Here is a 27,114-nt window from a genome sequence, read left to right on the forward strand (position 1 = left end):
GCCAGATTCATAGGAACCCTGTCATTACTTGACAATAATCATTGCCAGCAATGAAGCAGAGTTAGCAAAGAATTAATTAGCACACCACCCAGGACTAACAACGCTCTACACTTTTTTCCTGTTATTTTTAGCTACAGGCAGGAAAGACATAAATTGCTCTTTTATCAAATAGCATGAAAGAGTTCAGATAAGTTATATGTTTGCAGTTATCACTCTATAAAGCCAGACTCTGGCCTTCAGCTATGTGCCAAATATTAGCCTGAAAGAAGACAACAGGAAGGCTGGAGACCTGCCAGTGCTTGCTCCCTGCAGATGCCAGAGTGGATCTGTGGGGTACCTGTCAGGAGCCACCAAAGCTACCAAAGGAGCGCAAGCCTCCCATTTGCATGTCAATGTCTCTTGCTGGATAACAGGAGGGAATACAGGAGGGTTGGCTCTGCAAATGTCAGTGAAATACAGACCCTGTCACTTTTTAACTTGCTGGAAGAATTTCAACTATTTCTTAATCTTCCCACAGTTGATGGGAAGTCACTTGGACAGTTTCAGTTGCCATCTCATGGATGCAGTCCCTTTGCTCTGACTGCTGGAGAGCACATTCCCACTCATCTGAATCATTACTGGCCTGACTGTGGGCAAAGATGGTTTGGTCTCTAGACAGTGTTAGCAGCTAGATATTTGGAAAGTAAATGACTAATCCCTTGCCCAGCTAGACTTTCGGTGGGAAATGAGACACATCACCTAACACTTACACTTCAGCTTATAAATGGAAATATTATTCTTCCCTCCTTAGGAAGCAAAATTGTGAGACTACATATGCTGAAGTGTGTACTATGCTTAAAATATGCTCCAAATCCATGAGGGCCACATAGTTAGCTTGCATGAGCTGGTCTTCTTTTACCACTTTAACAAACAGGTGGCCTCTTAAACTGGAGATGTTTTTTTTTAGTGCTACAGAAGATTTAGTCCAGCCATTGGCTGATCTCTAAATTCACTTATTTCACAGTATCATCTGCCCACAGACAGACACAAAACACTTGCCTTTCCAGCAGATATTACCCAGTTAGAGTTAGAATTTGCCTTAAGCTGTGACCTGATTCTGGACCAATTAGAGAGCATTCACCAGGAGATCAATGAATGTAAGTCCATGCTATAATTTAAGGTCAGTTTAGTCCAAGAGAGAGGCTAGCGAATTAAAAATAAACCAATAAAGATCATGGGTTTTTATAAAAACTGAGAAGACCATTGAAGTGCATACTTGAAATATTTCCTCTGAACTCCACAGCACGGCTGGCACACCACGGGTTTAACACTTGGTGCCTGTTCAACGTGTGCTACGTGGATGCACCAAGCCTGCACACACACACTTGCCAAGCAGAATGACAGAAGCAATGTGACTATTTCTGAAAAATGAAGTGTTTATGGCTTGCTCAGTTTCAGAGTATGTTTCATAATCTTCAACACTCACAATGTGTCACTTATGGGCTTGCAACATATTCCCTCTGAACAGAAGTTGCTTTGTGCTCATCACTGAAGAAGCATGTGCTGTGCGAGTGCCATACTGTATTTTGGCAGTAGCTGTTGGAAGTAAATTTACAGGGGATTAAGGAGATGGAAGGCAGCATGCTTCACACTGTAATTCTGCAAAGAATTAAAATACCCTGTTTAAAGAAGAGATGAGAGATGACTGCTATTCAAAATCTTGGGGCCTGGGGTTCAATTTGTTTTGACCAAATTTCCATTTGGTCGTTGAGAAGTCTCTGAACAATAACAGCTGCCCTTGCCCAGAAGGAGCGTGTGATGACACCTCCCTCCTTTGGATGTCACCTCCAGTGCAAGGTGGGAGCTGTCCCCAGGGGCACAGAGCCACTCAGACTTGCTCCAGAGGGAAGCTCCTGCCAGATGCTATGCTGCCTCTGGGATCAGCCCTTCCCCATCTCCAGTTGTGCTCCATGAAGTACAGGATTCCAGGGCTGCCCCGGGTTTATGTCCCCTCAAGGCCAGGAGAATGAAAGTATGTGCTGAGGACATGAGACATTTTTGGCCATCCAGAGCTACAATAATGACATACAGATATGCAGATAAACACAGTGATTGAAAATTGGTCATGTATGCTTTGAAGGAAACTTTATTTTCCAAGCATATTCTTTTTCTGGACTTGACCCTGGTCTGCACTTTTAAGAATCTGACATTTTTTGATGGTTTATTTCACTTTCAGATTTTGGCAGGGTCTAGCCTCAGATATGCCAGAATATGATGAGATAAGTTATTCTCCAGACAGAAACAGAAGCAGAAAGCAGGCAGTTGCCTACAAAAGATGGTCTCTCCTACAGATTTTACCATAAAAAAAGCCCAGCTCAATTTCTGAAAGAAGACTAAATCTGACTATGAAATCTCAGCATAATGGCAGTTAAAGATTTCAAATAACCACCTAAGAGCCCATATATTGCCCTGAAACCACTAGTTAACACTGAAGACATGATAAAAGTATTTTGATTTAGGAGGTGGGCTATATTTGGCAGGGAACGTCAGAGTTTTAAAGTTTCTCATGATGTTTTGCCTGATACTTTGCATTTTGCAGTGGTTTTTTACACTGTAATGGTAGTTAGAAACCCACAACCCACAGTATTCCGTGGCCATGGCATTATGCTCTGAAAGCTTATTTATTGCTAAAGAATCACATTGGTGTACTGAAAATTATGGTTCCATATTTTCTGGTACAGCTTCATCTTTAAGGACAAACAACAACCCAAACAAATCAGCCTGGAAGCCACTGCTTTACCTGCACTGGAGGATGTGCAGGGAAGGCAACACTGCTAAAAGATGAAAATTATAATTGTGATGCTCCATTGGCTGACTCTGATTTTGGGAAGAGAGATGGGGCTTTCATTAATCTTTCCATAACTCCAAGCCAAAGCCTGTTTGAGGCTGCTAAAATTAGCCTCAAAACAGACTACAAAGCTACTATTTGTTGAATGTATTTCAAAGAATTTCCTTCATTAATTGTTTACCAACCTGGCCTTTCCTCGTTGGGGGTAGAAAAACATAATGAATGCTTATCACCTGCAAGCTCAAATCCCACAGGAAAGCACTTCTTCAGGAAAATGTTATTGTGGTGAGAACTTTCAGGGAGTGTTGGAGTTTTAAAGTTTCTCATGATGTTTTGCATTTTTCTTCTAAATGAACAGGAAAAAACTCATCTGGCTCTCATTTGAATTCTCGGTAGACTTTAGGGAGGAAATTCCAACCAGAGCTGTATTCCAACACCTAAAATCTACATGGGAATGATGCAGCATGCTTGTTTCAAACCAGCAGAAGCAGACCTGGGTCAGTGGCACACCCATGTGTTCCACACAACAGTAAAGGTCTCAGCAGAGGGGCTGATTTTATAGAACAGCCTTCAGTAGGACATATCAGAACTTAAATATCTAGATGACCTGCCTTCACAGCCACCATTCCATCGTGCATGCAGAATACTTATTAACATACATTGGGATTTTTGGATATAAAGAATGGAAATCATCTCACCTATCTGCAACAGCATTGGAACTATCAATCCTAGGTGCTACTGAATGCTAGGGAGAGACAGAGGTACTTCCTTCAAACTATTTATCTTATCTTAATGTGTGAAAAAGGTAAAAATGGCTTGTGCACAGAAAGAGCTCATTCTTCTCTATGGTCTATACAGAGAATTTGGGAGGAACAGGTATATAAAGCTAAAGACATTTCCAGTGAGATTCTCCTTTGAGGCACATCCTGTCCCTAATTTCACTTATTTGCACCTGATATTCACCATTTGCAGTGATGGTGTAGTGATCTTTATCCATGTTTGCAATGGGATTTGAGATTTATGTAGGAACATTCCTGTGTAGGTGCTCAGTGTTTACCACAAACAGCATGTATTTCCCACACAAAGCCTACCATGGAATTAGCTACCTGACCTCAAAATCCACTAATCTGAAACATAAACAACCAAGTACTTACGTTGTTCACCCCCTAATCACCACAATGCCTTATTGATGAACAATTCACCTGCTGGTTTCCATATATAACTGTATGTATATATTCCATATGTATGTATGTATGTGTATCTATGTTATATCTATCTCTCACCAGAATTAAGCTCTGATTATCCAGATTCCCCCCCTTGCAGTTGATATATTCTTGGTATCCAGGTTTTCTTAACTGTTTTATAAGATGAAGTATCTCAAGCTTATAAACTACTTCCAGTACTTGTAAGTTTTAGAATTTGCTAATTTAGAAATACTATTCTTTCCCTGAATATGTGGGCTGCGTCTGGACAAAGACATTAGCTCAAAGCACAGGGCTGGTTCCAAGTTAAAGTCAGGTTGAGGGCAGGTCTTCCCAGACAGATGGGTAGGCATTTCCACTTTCCAGCTCCCTAAGAGCCCTGTTCCTAGTTCTCTCTAGACATAACAAGGGAACTGATTGCTCAGCGCACAACAGAGACTAACGTGAGAACGTGATCCTGGCAGAGCCTCACCAGAGGGTTCTTGTAATTGATGTGAAGACAATGTAACTGATTTGTAGACACATCACTCTGCCCCACGCTTGCTGTATCAGCTTCCTACAATGGTTGTTGATTGCCTTCTTCCCCAAGCATTTCTTTCTCTCTCAGTTTAGAAACTCTGGGAAGATACTCATAATAGCAATTTGCTTGTGCCATGCCTATTTGGCATGCTGCGCTGCACTCTTACACAAATAAACAGGGAACACGATGTAACACCACAGCAGCAGATTTAACTAAGATCCAATTGTGCTTGGTGCCATCTGAATACGGGAAGAATGTTCCCTTAAATGAAAAATCTTCCAACAGAAAAACAACTTCAGCCTTCACAAGTACGTACCATAACATGGGACAATACACCGTCTTTGACTTATGACTTCATTGGTAAGAAATTAGCCTGTCAGAGCATTTCTCTTCCAATAGGCAACTCTGCTCTGTATTGTTCCTTCTGCACAGATCTGAATTTGGGGGTCTTTTAGAGCTAGTATGAAGCCAGTCTTTGCTAGGAAGTGGTAGCCTCTCCAAAATCACCTCTCAAATGAGTTACCTTTGGCTGAACCACCAGTGTTTGGATGGGGGAGGCTACTGGCTCTTGATTTATATTATGAGATTGTAAGCAACTAGAAAAAATAGTTTGTATTTCAAGGTGCAAGTTATGAATTTGTATCATTTTTTACTGAGTTCCTCACACCAAAAGCTCAGTGACAGCCTGAGTAAATGCTCTGACTTGTAACACAGTCACCTAAAAAATTAATGATGAGTTCTTTTCCCAAAAGTCTTAAGGACAAACACATTTCCAGGGCCTCTGAAGAGGAAATACCTCAGGGAGAATATTGTTATTAGGTGACACTGAGCAAATGCTTAAGCAGGAGTGATTGAAGGAGACTGTGTACCCTAAGGATTTAATGAGCAGCTTGAAGGAGTTGATGGCCTGAGGCATAGCCTCAGGTCATTAAATCTCAAATGGTTATTAATCCCTAGGAAATGCTTTCTGTCAAGGTCATTAGTGCTATTATACAGTGAAAACTGAGGGTGTATCAAGAAATTTACATATAGCCTGTTTGCAGGAAAAATGTTCTCGGAGAGCATGGGCAGATCATTTCCAGGAGGATGCTGCAGTGTCCACAAGCCACCTGGCTTGGCTGAACTTCCATGTCACTCTCTGCACCACTTCTAAGATGAGCTTCTCTTTTGCAGAATGTCACTACAGGAATTTTACCATGCACTGAGCACTTGAATTAGCAGTTCAGCGTAACTCCAAGGGATAACATTAGTTGAAACCCCTTCTGCTTAGTATATGATTTTAGGTTGGAGTCCTGCCCTACTGTTGTTTCTTCTTAGAATAAATCCAGGAAATCTGATTCAATTGATGTGTACACTGGTGACAATATCATTGGACCAAAGGCTGAAACCGTGTAAGTGTTGGGATCCCTGCCCTTTTCTCAGAGTTTCCTAGAATAAAGGAAACTTCACTGCCTTCAAGCAGAAATACCTGGAACCAGAACAAATACATCACCTGGCACCTGTGTTAGGGCCAAGAGACTGATCAGCACGCAGGGAAGGACAGGAGGGGGTGAGATCCCAGTCTGGGGTTTCCCTCTTGGATCCCATCTCTGCATGGGGCACCTTGTGAACAAAGCCTCAGTTTCCCAGTTACTGCTATCACCTTCCCATTAAGCATGGAAAGTGTTGGTGCATGGATCCTGTGACTTTATGAACAGAGTCTAGCATTCAGGTAGTTATTTGGTGCATTTTGTGTAGCTAAAGTAATGATTGGATGTCAGATTTAGTGACTTTTTCTTCCAGATTCTGATGCTGGTTTGTGATTGGAATCTGGCAAACCAAATCTAATAATTCTGTTAAACTGTCTTTGTGGATTAGATTTTCCTACACTGTAACTATATCTACCACAATGTTCATTCTGAATTTTGAATTAGGTTTACTTACAAGGGACCTGCAGATCTTTGGTTTCATAACTATTGTATTATAATGATCAATGCTTGAATTTTAAGGCAATGCAACAGATTGCAATTACCTAAATCTGTTCCTTCTGCTCTAAACTAAGTAGAAACCCCAGAAAATTGTTACATAGTAGAATCATTTTGATTACGTCTCTGAGGATGATTTAGCACCCCAATTACGCAGCTGTCGACATTAAGTGAAGAGATCTTTCTTTATTAAAGACCCTGAGGAGATTTAGAAAGCAATAGTATATTATACTAAATAAAGAGAAAGAACAAAAGGACATTATGGTCTATTTAATTCTTCTGACAACATCTGCATTACCTGATCAATGCTTAGACATGCATTGCTATTTACTGTTTGATTAAGTGTCCTCACATCCACTGGCATCAGCTAATGCATGCTTACTAAATGGAATTTATGCAAATGTTATTTCAATTACACATTTCTACAGAGGTGTCAGGAACACACTCATATATGGGGAGCTGAGGGCAAATTCTCTCTTATTTTTCTTGTCTGATTGCTTTCCTGAGAGATATTCATTGAACGGAACCGGTAAATTATTGAAGTACAGAAAAGTACTTTCACAATGATATTAAGAAAAAAACTGCTCTTGTAGGATATGACTACATGGTTTTTGCATGTATTGGGTCCTTGATTTAGTTAAGCATATTATAGATATATTTGAGCACTGATCCTGTAAGAAATAAGTTCCACTTTTAAAATGTAAAAGATGAAATTGTACTTCAAAAATATAAATACAGCAGAATATTTTCAGAAGGAAACATTTGCTTAATTTAAATGTTAGATATCATTCCAAATACCTTAAAAAGAACTGCATACATATCACAATAAAGAAAATTTTATTTGGCAGTACTGGCTTAGACACGGCTGTGAAACCATAAATCAGATAAAATACGTGTTTGGACACTAAATTATTTTTGGACTTGGAAAATTCCAGTAATGCTATATTTTTACAGCAGTATATTCTGTAACCTAGATCACAATCAAACGATAAATGTAAAGTAATTTTCTTCTGAAGAAAAGATAAATTTAAACCCCTGCTGTAAGGGGTCCAACTGTGGAGTTTCACACTATCTTAAGAGGGAATAAGGTTGTTTTCCTGATCAAGATTTTCAACAGATTTTTGTAATTGAAATCACTGCACCTAAATATGTCTAACATTTATTTCCATCCTTGCTTTGCTGGATTGTGCCATAAGGCATGCACTGTACTATTTACATAAGAAGCAGATCTGAAAAAGAACCACGCATCCTTCATATCTCCTGTATTTTCAACAAAAGAGAGAATTCCTTACTCCTGGGCTCCTTTTTGCTTTCATTTTCACAAGTATCTTTTCTTTCTGGCTCTCCAACTGTGTTTTTTACTGTCTTGGTTTTCACAGCTATCCCACTAATGCTCAGGATACTTCAGTGAGTCTCTGTCAAATTTCATTCCTCCATGTGCTCTGTCACTGAATTTAGGAAAATGTTGAACTCCATTTCCTGTGAAGGCAGTCACATTTTCTTCACTGGATCTCATGCAAACACAGAGTAAGGAATAACTTGATAATACCACTGTCTGACTCATGTACTGGGACTGATAATAACTGCAGCCACATCCTGTAAAATGACCAGTTAAAACAAAAATAAAATAGAGTTGGCTTTTTCTCCTCCCAAGGATGGCCATGCTCATTTTTTTCTTAAAAAGACTTCATCTAAGAAGTTGAAATAAACCATGGAAAATAAGGCCAAAGTGGAGAGTGAAAGTTCATCTAGTCCACTCTCTGTCAAAACCTGCAGGACTAATATTTACTCTTCCTTAGAGGAATCCTGGATTCAGGACAATTTCTGAGATACACCTGACTAAACAGGTTGCTTTGGTCTCAAACTGGCTAGGTGGCAAATTTACAACTCTTTGCTGAAGTCGATGTTTTGATGAGACAGTTGAAGCTCTGTTCTGAGGAGGAGACATTAACTTGAGTAGTGTGTGGCTGGAATGCAGTGCTTACTTTTCCAGACCTTGCATTTAACTACCTCTGGATTGCCACACCTGTAGCTATTCAGCAGAAACCCCATAAACTTCTCATCTTTTCTTGCAAGCAATATCTTACATTCATGCCATGCTGGCATCTTAGCACCATTTACACCCCTGCTCACACAAATTGTGCCATTTCATGCAATGCTGCTTTGTGTGTGTAAGGGATGCTGGATGATAACCTCAGCTACAGTGGCCAGGTTTGTTAACCCTCACTTCTTCTGACGAATACAGAAGTGCAGATCTCTCCAAACTATCACAGATTTGTTTGGATCAAAGGTCTGCACAGCTGTGAGTTTCAGAAGGCAGAAGAGCGGATTCCAGGAAAGCAAAAACACCAGTGAATGAAAAGCTAAGAATATACTTTGGGTGAAGCATGGAAGAGGGAATTGCCAATTCCTCAAATAACATTGTTTATTTAACAGTATCCTGTTGGGGGGAAGTACGTAACTGCAATGACTCTGAGTAACTGTGCGTACTTATGTCATGATAATGTGATGGATTATCATGACAGTCTACTCTCAAGGGAGCAATATTTGTGTCAGGCAAATACTGGTCTTCCAAATAGCCCACGGTTATCCCGCACAGGGCACAATGAACAAAAAGTGTGTCTGACCAGCCAGGAGTATGTTCTTCCAAATAAAGAAAATCCTTAAATTATAATCTTAGTGATAAATAGCTCTCCAAAACAATTCTTCACAGTGAATATTTTTATCAAACACCAGACACTCTCACTACCAATAAATAACCTGAAGAGTACATTCCTATTTAGTATCAGTAAAAATAACAGAATTTAGCCCTTAAAGCTTTTGCATTCAAAACTTTGTGAATAGCTCACAGATAATGATGACTGTGTTTCTCCGCTTTGGCAAAGAAAGATATTCAGTCAAATATATACTTGCTTATTTATAGCTGTTTGAAAAGATTGACAGAATTTGAAGAACAAAATCTCTCTTTTTATAACCAAGTCTCTGCATCTAGCTGGTGTCTGCAATCCTCACCACATGTAAAGTAGTAAAGAAGCATTAATCAGTATTATTTAATTACTTGTTGCCAAATTATTGTTTTTGTTCAATCTCAGGGCCTGAGCACTAATATTCCCCAATAACCTTCTAAAGCATCAATGCAGAGACCCCACTCCTCCTCACCGCCTGCTCTTTTCTACTTCCTTTCCTTTAGAATATTTGAAGGCTGAGGTAATAGCACGCAGAAAAGATATTTAGTCTCTCTTCCAATACAGACATGCTTTGAAGAAAAGCAGTGTAGGCCTATCCCAAAAAACCAGATACTTTTTTGAAAATGTTTCAACTTGCACACACTGGGTGTGAGCTTTACCAAAGACGCCTGCTGCAGCACTAAACAGCAGCGGATCTCCTTTCTCACTTAATACCTCAGTTTCACGTTTCAGTTTACAGTCTGTCTTGATAGTTCATCTTATGTGCAATGAACAAAATCCAATCAGAATTTGCAGAGAACTGCATGAAAAAAATCCTCAAATGTCCTCTACTATTGTTTTCCATTTTTAATGAGAAGGAAGAATTCATTGTGGTCAGACGAGAGAAAAATACAGATGCAAAAAGAATCATTTAGAAAAGCAGTCTTAGAAAAGGCTGTTACTCAAGTGTGTCAGGGGGATCAGGTACAATTTTTCTGTTTCATTTATTTTTAATCACATCTGGCAACTGGCCTCAAAGTCTCCAAGACTTTATGATACCTTGAAACAAAAAGGGCAAAATGCTCTCCTCCATCATTTTGGAAGACATGAGGGCATTAGCGTCCGTGGTAAGCATAAAGCCCCTTCCAAAGCAGCCTTAAGAGCTCTATGCTAAGAGAGCTGCTTGAAGAACAGCAATTAGCCATGAGACCAGTAGCACCAGCTCATTTTTATCACAATGATACCATACCCCTAAGGCAAATATTGCTTTCAGGAGATGGAAAAAATGAGAAATGACAGCATCACAAATGAGACCCCAGGAATGCTAAGATGGAAGATCCCTAACTAAAATATAATAAATAGCATTGCTGTAGGATTTTACCTTTATTTATTTAATATTTATTTAGTAATTGTTTCATCCATAAATATACAAAATTTGTAAGTTATTTAGATCCATTCTGCCAGACACCTCCTCAAATATTTTGTACTGGAAAAACCTGCCCTAGCCACCAAGAAATAGCAGCACACAGTACTGTGCAACCACCTTGACTCCAAGCTGTGATCTGAACAGCTCGCTGTTGTGCACATCAGAGGTGCATGCTTTCACAATACTCACAGGGACTTCTAGTTAGGGACAGTTTCCTTTAATATGTAGCACAGGTGGGTATACTTAGAAACAATATTAGTTTCTGCTCTCATGTTTCTCCTAAAATCTTAGATCCTAACCACAGCCAGAATCTTTTTCTAAAAAGCAGACTCAGGTCTTCCAAAACTGACTTTATCTATCTCTTAAAGGTTATTTAATAAAATGGGCACATGGAGTTGATAACACTTTTAATAGTTTGTCACTTTTAAAGGTGGCAAAGTGGTAGATGACCAAAACAACTGTCACTTCATAGGTGCAATGTACTGATATAATGTTATCTATCTGTGAGCTGTATAGGTGTTTGCTATGCTTGGTAAGTTCAGACCAAATTCATCACTGGTTGGGCTGGAACACATTAGGGATGAACTGCAAGAGTGAGTCCCACATTTTCCTTATGATGGAGGAGCAACTCAATTGTTGAATTGTTCAACAATTTTTCATTATAATCATTTAAAAAATTTACAGCAAACCTAAAAATGTACTCCTTTTATGTCTTTCTTCACAACACAACTCACAGAACTTCACCTACTAATTTATTAATAATTCTTTTAATTTCTGCATTACAGAATATTTGTACAACTGCTTCCTAAAGAAGTAATATTTATACCATCTGTCTCTCTGGGACACACTCCTGCCCCCCAAAATAATTTCAGAATCTACTGGCCAGTTTCAGTCGAATCTGACAGGAGGAGCCATGTCTTAAAGATAGTATATAAATCAGCATTCCAGTAAGGGAAAGGCATTTGTGGGGTGACCCACTGTGCATGCTGAGAAGCAGCAGTCAGTTGGCTGCAGAGTACACAACACTCTGCATCAGCATCAGTGTCTGTACCCCTTCTCTTGCAAATATTTAAGGGATGGGAGAGAGATCTGGGAAGTGCCATGGAGGAGGGGAAGGACTTGTTTTCAGTGAGGCAGGGGAAAGGAATCCAAATTCGTAGGAAACAAGGCTGCACTGATGTCAGTGCTCAGAAAGCAGAAATTAATTTATTTCAATTTTACAATAATCTCTAAGATGGAAATAAAGGTCAACCACTAGTCATCACTGGGCAATGGGCTGCTCCAACTTTCGGCAGCTCCAGGATGACTCATGCGAGGGACAGACACATCACTGCTGCATTCTTCGCCAGTGTTGCTGAGTGACCACATAATGTCCCCACAGCACAATGTCCTCACACTGCTCTCAGCCCTGTCCGTCCCTCCCTCCCACTGCTTTCTTCTTTAGAAACTCCAAGAGAAAAAGAAACTGATGGGCTGTGTCACTGAGTAGGAGCTCTGCAGCTTACTCCTGCCCTGAGCTACATACTCACCTAGGTCCAAAAAAATCTCCTGAAAGAGTAATTTGCAAGAAAGGGCCTTGGAGCATCGTATTTCCCAGTGCTAAAAATCTACCAAGCTCCAGCATGAATGTCTCTACAAGAGACAACAAAAATGAGGACATAATCATGGCCATATCAATCCATCAAGCAACCAGCAATTCCCTAAATACTCATCAAATCCAACATCCTGGCAGACCCATCCTCTGTTTCACAAACCATTTCACAACGAAAGGCTGTACAAAGCCCAACTTTTATCAATACCAGCCAAAAATATGTAAAGCATTCACAAGAACAAAGCTTTTACTCAGCATTTTTTGTGGTGCGAAGAGACAAATTTGCACAACTGTTGCCATTGTTTGTATTTCATTACAAAGCCAAAATCAGAACCTTGCAACAGTCAGTGATGCTCAAATGTTTAATGACAAACTAGCTGGTGCCCTACAAAGCTTACAGTCCTCACAGACAGGCAGAAAAGGAAAGGATTAAAAAACAAAAGCACGGAGACTTACGGATGGTCATCCTACGAAGGGAGGAATTTAGCTCTTCTGAGTTAAATGTAGGAGATGTGAGCTCAGCCCACTCAGAACAAGTAGAGCCCAGGACTGCCTCTCTCTGGGGGGAGTGCTCTAATTCTTGGGCTATTATGCAAGAGGAAGATAAGTCACATCCATCTTCAAATGAGTAAAACCCAACTGCATGGAGCTGCCAGCATTTATTTCCTATTGTTCCTCTATAATCCCAGTGGAAGAGGTATTTACTTGAACGAGGCAGACTGAATCATCCTCGGGTGGGTGGACAGATGGATGGATGGAGAGGGGGAACAGATCTTCCTCCTCAGATCGTCAGTAAGAAACTGCTGCTCTCCTAAGACTGTACGAGGAATTTAAGCAGTCATGACAAATTGACTGGAGCATCTGCTTAACCCCAGGTACCTAAATCTTGAATTAAATGAACCAAGTTCTCCACAAGACACATGGTCTCTCTGGCAAATGCCAGTGTTTCTTGATTTTTCAGACAAATACCCTGGTATTGCTAATTATAGTCAGCCTGACTTTCATCTGGTATAAATTAGTGTTGCTGCTGCCAGCGACTGACCCAGAAAATCCATGTAAGACGGCAGGATCTTTGCAAGAAAATGAGGCTCTATGTTAGGTGGGGCCTTGTTGCTAGGAAGACCTGTTGCCGAATGTTTTAGTTCAAAAGACTAAAAACATTATTTCACATTATGGTCTCTGACTTAGCACGGTAAACGACCTTCAAAACCACAATCTAGTAATAGTGCCTTTGTCCCTGCTTGCCATCAATGGCAGATTCTCTTCTCTTTCTATTTTTCAAAATTATCCAGAAAAGTACAATAGGATAGACCCAGGAACCAAGCGTTTTTTCAAAAGTAGAACATAATTTAATCTTTACAACAGAGAACAGAACAGCGTGGGTTTTCTCTGACTGTGGACTTCTTGTAATTTCATTGAAGATAAATATTTAGATAGCAACCAATGGGATATTTAATCGTCAGGAACTATTGCATTTAAAGAAAGTGCTAGAGATTTTCAGACTTGTTTTCCTATGTGTGTTGACAACCCATTCCCATCATTTACCTTCTGTATGACATATAAATACAATCACTGCTATAATTTATAAATTGTTAATATTAGGACTGTAGGGATGGTTATGCTTTCAGTTCTCCACAAAAAAAAGACAGCTTTTACATCAACATCTGGCTGAACTTCATTACTTTCCCATCCATTATTTGTACTCCTCCTCCTTCTCCTTGGCCTCTTTACTTTTTTCTTGTCGTTCCCCTGTCTGATTTCATCCAGGAAGCTGCACACCCTGACTGCTCTTGGCTCCTGTGATACTCATAAACCATGAGACAAATAAACACAAGCGGAAAGGACAAAACCAAAGCAGGAGGAGATTTGGTAAACCTAAATATGTGAATCCTCCAGCTGTCCACATAAACAGGCCATGGCACCATCTGAACCAAGGCACAGCATCCTGCCTACCCCTTCCATCCTCTCCCCTGCTCAGTTAGTGTGAAAATGAAAGCTCTTCAGGTCAGCACCAAAACTTCTCATAAACCTGACCAGCACTCACAGAAATAGGACTGGCAATGGGACAACTGATTGCTAAAAGATACAGTCCTCTGTCAGGAACCAATCCATAGATCTGACAAACCCACAATGAGTAGAACAAGGGTGTAAGAGTTCAATTTCAGGAGCTATTCTCAGTACTATTTACTCTTTGGGGGAAGTTTTTCACGGGATGGCTTATCTAAGTGTCAAATAAATTCTATAATAATATCTAGTTCAAAGAGATTCTGAGAAGTGTTACTATTTGGAACTTCAGATCTCTGGAGGAAAAGCACCCTGAAGGTGTGTAGTAACTGGAACTGCATGGATAGAGTCTCCAGTTGGTAACCAGCGAAGTTACAGATTAGATACTAGGTTAACATATGCAGTAAAAGAACTTGAAGAAGAAATGCATGTATCAGTAGAAATGTATTTAATGACTTTATCAGCATGCATTTGTCAAACTCTATTGGGTTTTGAGAACAGCCACAGAACCACCCCCAAAAGGATCAAAAGAATGTTATTTCTCATATAAGAAAAATAATTTTACTCAGAGAATAAGAAAATGAAACAACTTCTCACAAAGAAAAATGACCTTGTAAGATGATGCAGCTCTGAACCAAATTACATATATTCTACTAATCAATAAAATACAGTTGTCAAGGCAACACTGACATCAGAAAGTGAAATACAGAGGTCTGTCTTACATAAACACATACACATACCAATATGTTATGTGAACTTTTGTAATCTAGCAATGACTTCAAGGAAAAATATGTTTTTACAAAAGAACACATATTTCCCAGGCTTGATAGATTCTTGTGTAAGAGCTTTTATGAGATTTTAGACAAGTTGCATTTTGTTTGGTAGTCTTTGTTCTTGTTCTTTTTTTTTGACTGGAAAAGAAATGTTGCAAAAAACCCCTGCTTTCTGTGAAAATTTTTCTAGCTATCAAAGTGATTTAAACCAGTGACAACTGGATGGGAGTTAAAACTCTACCAAAGCATTTGAATATTGATCCTGATAGTTTAGACTAAAAAAATTGAATTTGTAGATCCTATTTGTATTATATTATGCAGACTTCAAGGGACAAGTTCTGAGTACAAAGACTAAATAAGAAAGGGGGTTTTTTCCACAGGTCTTACAGTTGTCATTGTATGTGTTTTTCACCTGAAAGCTCAGTTCTTGTGCCTTATTTGGCAACTATTGTAATTCCAGTGCGCTGAGTGGAACGAATCACAGAGCGGGATGTTATTGAGCATGACTATAGGTGATACCAGCCAGCCCCCTCTAATCTCTGATTTTGTGTTTAATCTGAACAGATCATTAAATTATTTCATAGTTTACCACCAGAACCTCTCAGTACTTGTGCAGGTTGCTGGTACAGGCGGTTTCTCTTGCTGTAGCTAAATAAAGCCTAGTTTTCCCAGCAATGTTCACAACTCCTTGCCCCTTTTTGCAAAAACCATGGACAATACCTTCTGGTCACAGGACACCACCTCATGGCTCCCTAAATTACTGCTCATGTTTCACCCATCTGTGTGCTCAGCCACCTGGAGCTGGCAGATATTTTCCCAACTTGGATGCCATAGCAACCAGGTCTGAGGAATCAAGGCAGAACAATAGCTGTCTATTGAATTTGCTCTGGAAGTTCATGTGGACAATATAAATGTAATATAAATAAATAATACGAAGCATGAGGATGTTTGACTGCTGCCTTAGAGGTCTGCAAGCATGCTCATTGTAAGTACCAGGCATTCAACACTCTATTTTCTGAAAGATGGTTTTCAAACAATTTTTAAAAATGAACTGCTTTAGCTCATTCAGCATCTAAGTTCACTGAAAAACTCCTCTGGAGATATCCCACTGAGATCTGGGTCAGCCTTCTAATTTTCAGTTCAGTTAAAAAATGAAGCTAACTCATTATGCAGCTGTCTGTAATGGCAAACCCATGGTGTTTTTACAAAGAACTGAGAATATGGGATGGTATTTTCAGGTATGTATAAGCAATTATAGTCCAAACAAAATAGTGTCTTCATTCCTCATTGGGTCAAGTGATGAAAAGACTGACTGTTTTGTGTGATTACCTCTATTAATTTGGATGTATAAATTAGACATGTTCCTGCAGGCCTATGGAGATTAAATGCACTATGAAGTGCTAAATATTAACATAAATCTACATTTTGAATTCAGTGGCTCAGGAGCACAAGAGAAGCGCACATGATTGTGCCTGAATCTACCACGTTCACTTCTGGTTATCTGTGTACATGTTCTTGCAAACCAAATTAATACAACAGAGCTGCACATGAAGGTCATTAGCCACGGGTGGAGGGATGTGACAAACTAAACATCTCCTGAACAAATCTTCTAAATCTTCTGCCCAGAGAAGTTGTGGATGCCACATCCCTGGAATTGCTCAAGGCGATGTTGGGTGGGGCTTTGAGCAACCTGATCTAGTGGACAGTATCTCTGCCCATGGCAGGAGTTCGGAATTAGATGATCTTTAAAGCCTCTTCCAACTCAAACCATTCAGTGCATCTATGAGCCTACTGAACCTTTCTTCTGTGACAAGTGAGGGCCCATCCCCTGCTCCAGGTGCACCAGCTGGGATGCACAGACACAGGAGAGACACAGAAGGAGCAACGCCTCAGTGCCATGCTCTGCTGTGCTGAAAAAGAAGACGCATAGGTTCTTTTTGGAATTGGAGTTTAGTTACAGAAATGGGGGCCCCAAGGACACGGGCAGAAGAAAGTAGGTGCAAGTTCCAAGTATTTCCCTGAAACTAAGCCCGCTGAGACCATGTTCTGACTTTTCAATGGTGCATCAGTGCTCATGGCTGGCAAAGGACTACCATTTGTGGTTTTCATTCCTGCTTAAAGCCTGTATAACAAGTACTAAAGCAAACAATGTTCCTATTTCCCACAAAGTCACCCCCAAATGGAAGTGACCTTTCACGCTGAATGGGCAAGTTCCGCATCACTTCTCCCAGCAACAATGAAGATGCTCCAGCCACCAACCCTTTTTGCATGATTGCTGATTCCCAGGCACCTTCTGCCCAAATTCTGGGCTGCACTGGGAGATTTCAAGAACTGAGACAGCTCTAGTTAGTGATTTCACAAGACCTTACACTCATTTGCAATTCAGTAACTCAATTCCACCTTTTAGAGATTACCACTGTTTTTTCCTGTAGATGGAAGACCATCTCTACAGAAGTTCCCACCATCAATCCTTTCCTTTTGCTATTAATGTCCACAGATTTAAGAGGAAATTTTACGTGACACAGAATGACTCTGTTTTACTGAGTCTGCTTGCCTTCAAAAGCATCAATAAATCAACAAACCAGAGGTAATTAAGGAACAAAAACAATGCTACAGGCTTTATTTAAATACATAAACCCCAGAATATTCAGGACTCAACCTCAGCCCATCCTGTCTGTCCCTGTGCAAAATGTTCTTTAAACAGCAAGTCAGCTTAGCTCTTCTAGATGTGTTTTGTGGATGGAAACTGAATTTAATGTAGATTCCCTGTCTTTTATCTGCTTACATCAGAACCCTATTATTATTTTAACCTTACAATGACTTAATTAATGTCCTGGCCAAAAAAAAATTGCCTGGATGGCCTGAATATTATACCTCCATATTTTTTTATGAGGTGACCTTTCTGAGTTCAAGAAACCATGTTTGATCAGTGGTTTTGGGTGGGAGTTTTGCTTGTGAGGATTATGAGTACATTACAAGGAAAGCCTACTTGATTTATGCATAATTTTCACTGAAGGTACAAAACAAGTAGCCATCAACTTAATGCCACTTAATGCTGAAGGCTTTAAAGGGTCACATAAAGTCATCCTTTTTACGGAACAGCAAACACTCATGATTTTAGGTTAGGGTTATAAATGAGTAAGTAAATCACTTATATGCATTGCATTCAGTTGGCCCCCACTCTGAACTCATTTAGTATATAACAGCTTTGCTGTTGCCATATGTCTTGTGCAGACATTCAGTGGGTGGTTTCATAATGTTCCACTGCCTACAGAGCTTTTTTTTTTTTTTTTGTTTAATCTAATTTACTGTTTTTATCGATATCTGATAAGAAAACAAGAGGCAGCTGTAGTTCTACCACCCGCCCCGTGCTTGTCATGTGCTATATTACAAAGTACAAATGGATAAAATTTGTTTGAAAAATGGGATAATATGCAACATGTCTAAAATATGGTCTGAGATATTTTATTTGTAAGAACCAGCACACTCAGGAAGGCACCTTTGTGGTTGCCACAGGAAAAACGATTCCATGTAATGAAAAGATTTAAGAGCTGACTAATAAAAATGTAGGGACTGTGCGGGCAGCAGACTAAATGGCTGGGGCCTGATCACACCATCCTACCAATCCTTATGGAAGAGGAATTATCAGCGGCTAAAAGTCCCCAAACATGCTTCCAATTACTAGGAGAATGCAGTCCCATTGGATGAAAAAACAAGCTTCCATCAGCTTAGACCACTCTTTTCCCCTCCTTCCCAAATTCAAGATTAAAGGGAGACACTGGGCTTACACTGGATCTGTTTACCAGCACTCTCTCTCTCTCAAGGAAGAGAGACCCCATCAAGGACCCCATGATAAAGACATATCTGGAAAAGTAACTGGGGCACTAGATTTGTTCTGGATCATCAGGCAGCTCAGTGGCGTATCCATGGAAGGTAACTGGTACCTTCCCCTGGAACCCACGGCACGACCCACTGTCCTCTTGAGTTAGATATACCAAAAAGCAGGAAAGGCTCAAACTAAATTAATGAAGAGCAAAAGCAGCTATGCCTCTGGGAGAGTGCCAGCAAGGAACTGTTCTGTGGGAGGATAACCAAAACATGTAGTGTCTGAAAAGGAAGTGAAAGAAATTAGGAAAATAGAAAAGGTTACAATTAATCTAAATTCTTGTAAACTTAAAAATCCAAATCAGAGGTTAACACATGAGTAAAACCAAAATGTCTGACCATATGCACATCCTCAACACAAAGAGACAGAAACCGAGTGCACATCAAGGTGGCATGAGGAGCAGTGAGAGCGAAGAACCTGACTGGGCTGAATGACAGTGCATGGCAATTGTACAAGATGCTGTCCGGAAGAGAGGTGATGCTGAGTTTATTCCTGGGATATTGTTTAAGTGCTGTGCTTAACTGCTCCTACTGCTCTGATAAAAATACTTGATAAATAAGGAAACTTCCTCAGCAGTTAGGTTATATTAGAAGACCCGCTTTCTTTCTTTTCCTTCTTTCTTTGTTTCTTTTTCTTCCTTTTCTCTCTTTTCTCTTTCTCTTCTCTCTTTTCTCTTTCTCTCTTTATTTCTCTCTCCCTTTCTCTTTCTTTCTCTCTCTCTTTCTCTCTCTCTCTCTTTTTCTTTCTCTCTCCCTCTCTTTCTCTCTCGGTCAATGAAAAATGTCTTGACTGTACTAAGTGGTTGTGTCTGGGAAACTGGATGTGGTGGGGGACACACAATAATTTTCCCTTTCTCCAGGTTTGTTATGTGATCCTGCACTGCACTTGGCATTGTAACTATTAGTAGTGGACCCTGTGAAGAGCCTAAAGGGTACCAATTGAAGTAGTTGAAATTTAAAAATCCATTTTCCTCTCCATTTTTGTTAAACAACACAGTAGCAGTGTACTTACTGACTAGGAAACATATCCCCGACCCTTTTGTTTCATCATATGAAAATCTTGGCACTCATTCCCTGCAACATGAAAGCAAATGCCTGTAGACATGCCTGGTATATAACAAGTGACTGTCATGCCGTGATGTGAGCTGAATTGATTTGAAGGCAAACACCTTGACAGACAGGCCATCAGAGCACACATAAAAATAACAGAGAGATAAATGAATTACACTGATGTACAGCTTTTTCCTGTTGTTTCTAATGCACTTGGCAAGCTCTTTACTCCATATAAATAAAGAAATGCCAGGAATTGTGGCTATTTTAGCAACAAACGTCAGAAAAAACCAGTATCATCACCCTAGCATACAATCTCATGTGCTAAAGAGGGACAAGCTGTTTCTGCAAGCCTCACACACTGAAAACAGACTTTCCCTCCAGACCTTTCACAAAGTCTTTCCTCCCTCTTCAATAACAGCACCCACCATCAGCCAAGCTTTTGGCAGGTTACACAGACCTGTACCCATTTCTGTCCATTCCCCTCCAAACCCCTGCAAATCATAATTTCCAAAATGTGCCTGGCACTACTGGAAGCACAACCTGCAACTCTCAGCTTGCTGAGACCCAGAAAGAAGCAGCAAACTTCTGTGTGCAGTAGCAAACGTAGCAGTAAAATGCCCAGCATGGTGTGGTGCCTTCAAAAGGTACCAATAACTCCAACCAGAACAGGATGTCAGGATAATGCAAAGAATCCACTTTTTGCCCCAGTTGTCCCTGCCATCAGTCACTGTGACCCCTCCTCCTAAGTAAATGAAATCAATCAGCAGGGATTTCTGTAAAATACATAAAACAGTCATCTTCCAGACTCTACCAGAAGATAAATGGTTCCAGACATTGGACTGCAGCCATTTTCCCACACATGCTACAGTGTTTTGTCATCCATATTGGGCCATAATAGTGAGTGGGTTTTACTTGTTGTTTTTTTTTCTCAGTCAGCAGCCAATGCTTCTGCTTCTAACTCGTACACTAAAACCACAGCAACAAGAGTAATTTTTCTGTACAATTTGTAATAGAACAGTTTCAGTCCCAGTCAGACAGTCTGGGGTCTTGTACAGAACTTTGACACTTTTCTACGACAGATAATATCACCTTATCGCTCCCAGCTGGAGCTCCACAAACCTTTTTAGGATTAAAGCATATCACCCCAAATACAAGCCACTGAAGTGAAATGAGCATGAAACCATGAGCAATGCAAACCTTATCGGAGAACCTGCTAGCAAGAAATAATAGGATTGCTTACAATATCTCATGCTGGCTTTTGTGCTAATTTCAAAGAAGCATACAAGTACACGACAAAAGATGCATCACAGTGTGAGTCTTCAATTAATTTTAACGTATTTTCAAGCAAGTCCTTAATAATCTGTTAACATAAAATGCACTTTGGAAAGAACCATGGGGCTTTTTCATTATTAAGAAATGTGCAACCAAATTCTATCCTTAATTAAATCAGGAGTAATTTTATTAACTACAGTAGACTTAAACCTAACTTACATCAGTGTAACTGAGGGTAGGATTTAGCCCTGGGGTGTTTATACATCGTAGTTCCAGTTAGTTTAGATCTATTTGGGTGGGAACTCCTTTCCCCTTTCCAGAAAAAATATTCTTGCCTACCTTTTTCACCTCACAGCTGGGGCCAAAACAGCCTTTTCTTCTAAGATATTTTTCTGAAAAGTTAACGAACAAATCTTATCCTCGACAAGAGATGACCTTATTAAACAAAATAACACCCTCTGAAGTAAGGGACACCAGCAGTTTTAAAGTTTGTTTACAAGTTTTTAAACAAGCCACCTCGAACAGATAAGCTTATTTACATCTTAAAAATAAATAAAATCTTTAAGTAAAAGCTATTTAATACAGGAGCTACTTATGTCTGTTTTCAAAGCTGAAAAGTCCTTTCAAACAGTATTAGCTGCTGTATTAAACATCCCTGTTCCAGTATAGAAACTTACTGTCCACAGATATCCTTGGGCTCCACTGTACCTCTGAACCAAAATCACTTTCTTCTTTACTTCATTTTCTGCTCTCTTGAAATCGGATTCCCAGCTCCTGACAGATGGCTCCTCTGTCACCAAGCTCTGCTTCCGCCTCCTTATCGCTGCCAGCTAATACTTCCACGACGCTTAGCTGTTGTCTGCGGAGCTGTGCTCTACATCATTTCTACTCTGATCAATGCTCCGCTTGGTTTTAGGTTGGTTTCTAGTCCCGCCTCCTGCTCTTGAAGAAACGAAAACTCACAGCTGGATTTTCTATAAATCATCCCTTTTAAGAGTGGCTGAGCAAGTATGGCAAATACTACAGCTAAGACCTGCTGCTCTCTTTGAAACTTCAAAAACAATTCCTCATCTTAATGATGCACACATGAAAGTTAATCATGTACTAAAATCACTAATACTGAAAAATAGTGGCCAGATAATTGTGACCTTCAGGGCTTAGATGCTGATTAATGTAATACAAAACTCCTCTCTGTTCCAGGGGGGGAATATGGTAAACCCTACTCCCTTGGTGAACTGCTTTATACAGTGCTGTGCTTTGAACAGAAGCTTGTCATTCTTACGAAGATAAATTTACATTTGCAATACAGAGCTTTCTGATGGACTAGCCCAGTGTACATACTATTTAGGCTAGCAGCCCTAAGCTTGAAAGAGCCTTTACCATCCCAGCAGCTCTTCTGAAGTGTGGGCAGGAAACATTTTTATTTTCTGCACATCACTGAGTTCATTATAATGTTTAACAAAGTGTGGAGTATAAAAGCAAGGTGGTACCATAAAACCAGAGCTATGAACTTTGTTCCCATGAAAACAGAGCTGAGTTTCTGTAAACTGTTAATTGTTTTAATCCTCCATCCTCCAGATCTTCTTAAGAAACTGTGCTGTGGAAATGAAAAATGACTGGGCAGATCTGGATACAGTCTGAATGGGCTGCAAAATCCTGGTGTTCTCTCTGGGGTTTTTCTATGGTGAGAGCTGCATCCCAGCCGAAAGTGTTGCCAGGGCTAAAACCAACTCCTTCCTTACTAACAGCTGCCTGTGTCCTGGCTGCCCATGAGTTCCCCTGACTGCTGCTCACACTGGAGAGCAGCTGAGCTGCTGCTGTAGGCTTGATGAAGAACTCCTCAGGTTTCCAATTGGGAAAATGCACAAGAGCAGTGTGCGCCAACAGCAGCTCTTCCCCAAGTGGGCCGCTTCAACTCCCAGCAAGCTCGGACCCGTGGGCTTCTCCTGCCAGCTGCTGGAGCTGGACTATTGCACCACTAGTCTTCTATGAATGGATCTCATCCCATTTTGAATCTCTTCCACCCCACCCTACCATGTTCCAAAAATGCAGTGGAAAAACACCAAAAAAAGGACTTTTGTATATTTATTCCGACTATCTAACCACTTCATTCCATACCCCACAATTCTCCCAAGTTCAGTTTTTCCACATGATAGATGACTTTGTGTGCTTCTGTCATATCCAATTTGACTGTCTTTTTTCCCTAAGCTGAAGAATCTCCTCTGTTTCATTCTGGGGCTGGTCAGCCTTTCTGCTCACCTCTGTAGGCACTGCTGCTCCCATAAGCACTGCAGTCAGCCCTTTACTTCACATGATAGAAGCTGATGCCACAGAACCCGAGCTCAAGCCTTGCTCCGAGTCCATGACTGATATTGTTGAAATGGGAAAGTATTTTCATTTTCTTTGCTTTCAGTTCTGCAGACAGTAAGTGAGGACAGTCATCACCTTGTGATCACCACCACATCATGAGTGACCTGCACACAAGAATTGCAGAACAACCACACCAGACTAATTTCCAAATGGTTACTAGCCTGGCAGCCTAGGAGAAAGCAGTAGGGATTAAGTAGCCAGGCATGCTCTGAGACAAGGACAACACCACTCTGATGCAGCTACTACTCTCTTAACCAGCAGCCATGAGACACAGGTCCTGGGCCCCTGTCCAAGCTGTGACTCAGATCTGAAGTGCTCAATGACAGTGCTCTCCTGTGGATGCACTGGTTGATCAGTGCCAGTAATTTGATGATGGAGAGTGAAATGAGTGTGGGCAAAGCACTATCCCCGCACCCAATCCAAATACGTAATGATAAATATAGCAAATCTGCTTTCCAGGTGCTGGTGTACATTCAGTACTTATCAGCTGTCAAAACCCCACACATAACCGATTAAAATTACTTGTTTGACCTTTAAAGTGTACTTGAAAACCCATAAATGAGACCCATCAGTAGTACATAACCACTTGAATAATAACAGAATTTTGAATCTCTAGAAAAGGTTTCTGAAGAGATTAAAGACTCAATACCACAGTGTGACATGCACTGTATGGATGAAGATCTTCCAAGGACTTCTACAGAGCATTTTGCTTATTGTCTGGAGAAATGTACAGAGGGCAAGATTTGCTCTTTCTCTGAGATTGCTGACCATCAGCTGAATAACAAGAAAAAAAGTTTGCTGCAGGTGGAAATAAATATATTTTTTCTACATCATCCTTCATGTGCTTTAGTTCCAGAGAGTGCACTGAGTTCTTTGGGGATGAAAGGGAAGATCTGCTGCTACCACTAGTGAGCAGTTCACAGGCTCAAACAACAGTAAACCCCCAATAAAGCAGCAAAATGTGGTAGCATAGATGACGGTATATCAGGACTTTTTCTCTCTGAAAATCTTCTGTTGGGCCACATTACTTGCTAATTGTGAACACAGCCCTACAGCAGCCCAGTATAGCTGAACCCAAGGCCATAGAACAAGCTCAGGTTCCAGCAAAAAATCACCTGCATTGCTGGTCCCTGTTTTGGACCACTTCTACCAACTTCTTCCTAAGCAGTGTGAACATGAGTCCATCTGTGTTCCCTGGCTGTGGGATCCCTGACTCTCCTTTGGTTGGTAATACAGATGTCCCAGGGATGAAGGACAGCAGGATAGTTCCTCCTGTCACTGTGCAGAGCTCACTTCCCCCTCACATGGAAATTGTTGTGAGATTTGCCAAGATCCTGCTGGCACACCAAGCTCACAAATGATTTCAGCTTCCCATAACTGCACTGGGAAGGGGAAGGAGAAGGAATAAAAGACTTGCCATTTTCCCCCAATGGCTTGTAATTAGAAGAGCTCAGACTTTTCCATGCAACCAGGATAGCTGTGCCTGCTTGGCCCTGTACTCTTTTTAGGAGTTGTATATATTTAGTATGTCAAGCCTTCTACCATGAGGCTGTCTGGGGAAAAGCTTTAACAGTTTAAAGGCACTCTGACTGTAGTCCATATGCCTATAATGTGGTAAACAGAACTATTAAAAACCTGCATTTTGCATCTTAAAACTCTAAGGTACTCAAGAACACATTATTTCTTCTTACTGTCAGATTTTGCTTTGATAAGACAGAATGCATGAGACACTAGACAGATGCAGAAAAGCCTTGAGCTCTTGGAGAAGAAACAGCAGGTATGAGGACACTGATGAAAAGATGAGCAAGATGAAGATGCTCGTCTATGAAGACAAGCACTTGTGTCTGCCTACAGATCCTCCACACCACTGCTCTGCAGCCTTCCTTCTCTGATAGTCTGGACATCCATTTTCAGCTGAAACTTCTCCACAGCTGAGTTACACTTGGGTCCTCCAGCTCAAGTTCGCCGCATTAGTTTTCACCATACAGTTGAAGGCAACAAGATCAGCCAGGATCCCGGAGACTACAGCACAGCCCTGTTTCAGTCTCCTTTGATAAAATAAGCCATTTCCTCTCTAACAACTTTTCTGAATGCCCAAATGCAAACTGAATGGGGGCTGGACCATGGGGAATGAGAATTTAGTGCAGCATTGCAGATGTGCCCCCCTGCACCATGTACTCACCTCTCCCGTGGGAATACACTGCCAGACAGAGCTGATGGCCAGGCTGCACTGCCAGCCCACATTTCAGGAGTGACTTGCAATTTTTCTCCAGTCTGCAAACGCACTCAAGCCTTTGATCTCCTCTGTTGCTCCCAACTGCCAGCCTCCCAGATTCTGCCAGCATTTCCTGCTGCTGTTCCCTAATCACACGACCACGCCACTGATAACCATGGTACAACTGCAAACTGAGCTGCCTGCAGAGGAAGGGCACATGGAGCCAGTGCCCTGCTGCATGCTCCCTTCCTTTCATCCCACTTTCTTATTGCATGTCCTCTGCTAACCCTGGCAGATTCTGGTGGAGAACTTGAGGCAAAGCTTTTACTTTGTGCTACCAGGAATGGATGAACCTTGTTTTCAGGTTTCCCTTACAAACACACTCATATTTTCTCCTAAAGATTATGGGATTTGAAAAGTTATAGAGATGAGGGAACTGTACATCACTTTCACTGCTGCACACTTTCAGCAAGTGCTGCATCACTTTCAGCAAGAAAACAAGGGGAAAGGCAATATAATACTGGGTTATCACTATTTTAAACTCTGCATCAAAATGGATATTTCGAGGCAAAATCAAAATAAAAAAGAAAATTGAAAACTTCCTATCTAAACCAGAAAATTTTAAATAATAACATGTTGAGTGGGGCTTTTTCTCCTGGGCAGTCTTCATACAGTAGATGCTCTTACCTCTGACTGCCATTTCCCAAAGAGATCCTGAACTATTCGTCATTCATTTACTACAGTGGCTGTTATGTAAAGTAGGACAGTTTGCTACCTCCACCTGATGAGAAAGCCATACACTTTTGCATTTTAATATCAAACACATTCTTTGAAGGATCAAAATACGCATTACCTAACTTACTTTTCAGAAAAACCTCTCTCATTTATACTTGGTCCTCATTTAGTCTTTCTCCTGCTGGAAATCTCTGGAGTTTACATGGCATATCTCTGTGTCACATGCATTCCCTTTAATAGCCAACAGAAATGTTTTTCAACTCTGGACTCTACAGCTTGGCTCTCACTTATGAAAGCCAAGCAGCACCTCTCTGCTTTACTCATCATGAGACCAAAGGGCTGCCGATCTCCTGCTTGTCTCCCTGCAAAGCAGGAGCTCCCAGAGCCCAGCCCAACACAGTTCCCTTTGGTTTGATTGAACTGATCAGCTGATAAATTCCATCCTGATTCCAAACACTCTTCAGCAAGCTCTGTTTCCCAATATTTTTCCCTTCCCTAGGACCAGCAGTGCCACACTTGATTCAATGGCACCTCCTGCTCGCCTCTGTGCTCCTGCAGGCTGGGGCCTGGGAAGGTGTGGCCGTACACTCCCGCTAAGGAGATGCTGTGTG

General features: G+C 40.8%; 1 protein-coding gene across 7 annotated transcripts in view; it reads right to left on the reverse strand.

Annotated features, from left to right (window-relative positions):
• Window positions 1–27,114, reverse strand: part of STARD13 (StAR related lipid transfer domain containing 13) — a 326,580-nt gene that overhangs the window by 50,227 nt on the left and 249,239 nt on the right. The window contains exon 1 of one of the 7 annotated variants that reach the window (XM_010400322.3): window positions 12,653–12,677. The exons of the other annotated variants lie outside the window; for them this stretch is intronic. Within the exon in view, the coding sequence (XP_010398624.1) occupies window positions 12,653–12,662 (10 nt within the window). The 5' untranslated portion in view covers window positions 12,663–12,677. Of the gene's footprint in view, window positions 1–12,652; window positions 12,678–27,114 lie in introns of those variants that run through there. 7 annotated transcript variants of the gene reach the window in all.

This window comes from Corvus cornix, chromosome 1 (assembly GCF_000738735.6).
Source record: "Corvus cornix cornix isolate S_Up_H32 chromosome 1, ASM73873v5, whole genome shotgun sequence".
NCBI classification, from domain to species: Eukaryota; Metazoa; Chordata; class Aves; order Passeriformes; family Corvidae; genus Corvus; species Corvus cornix.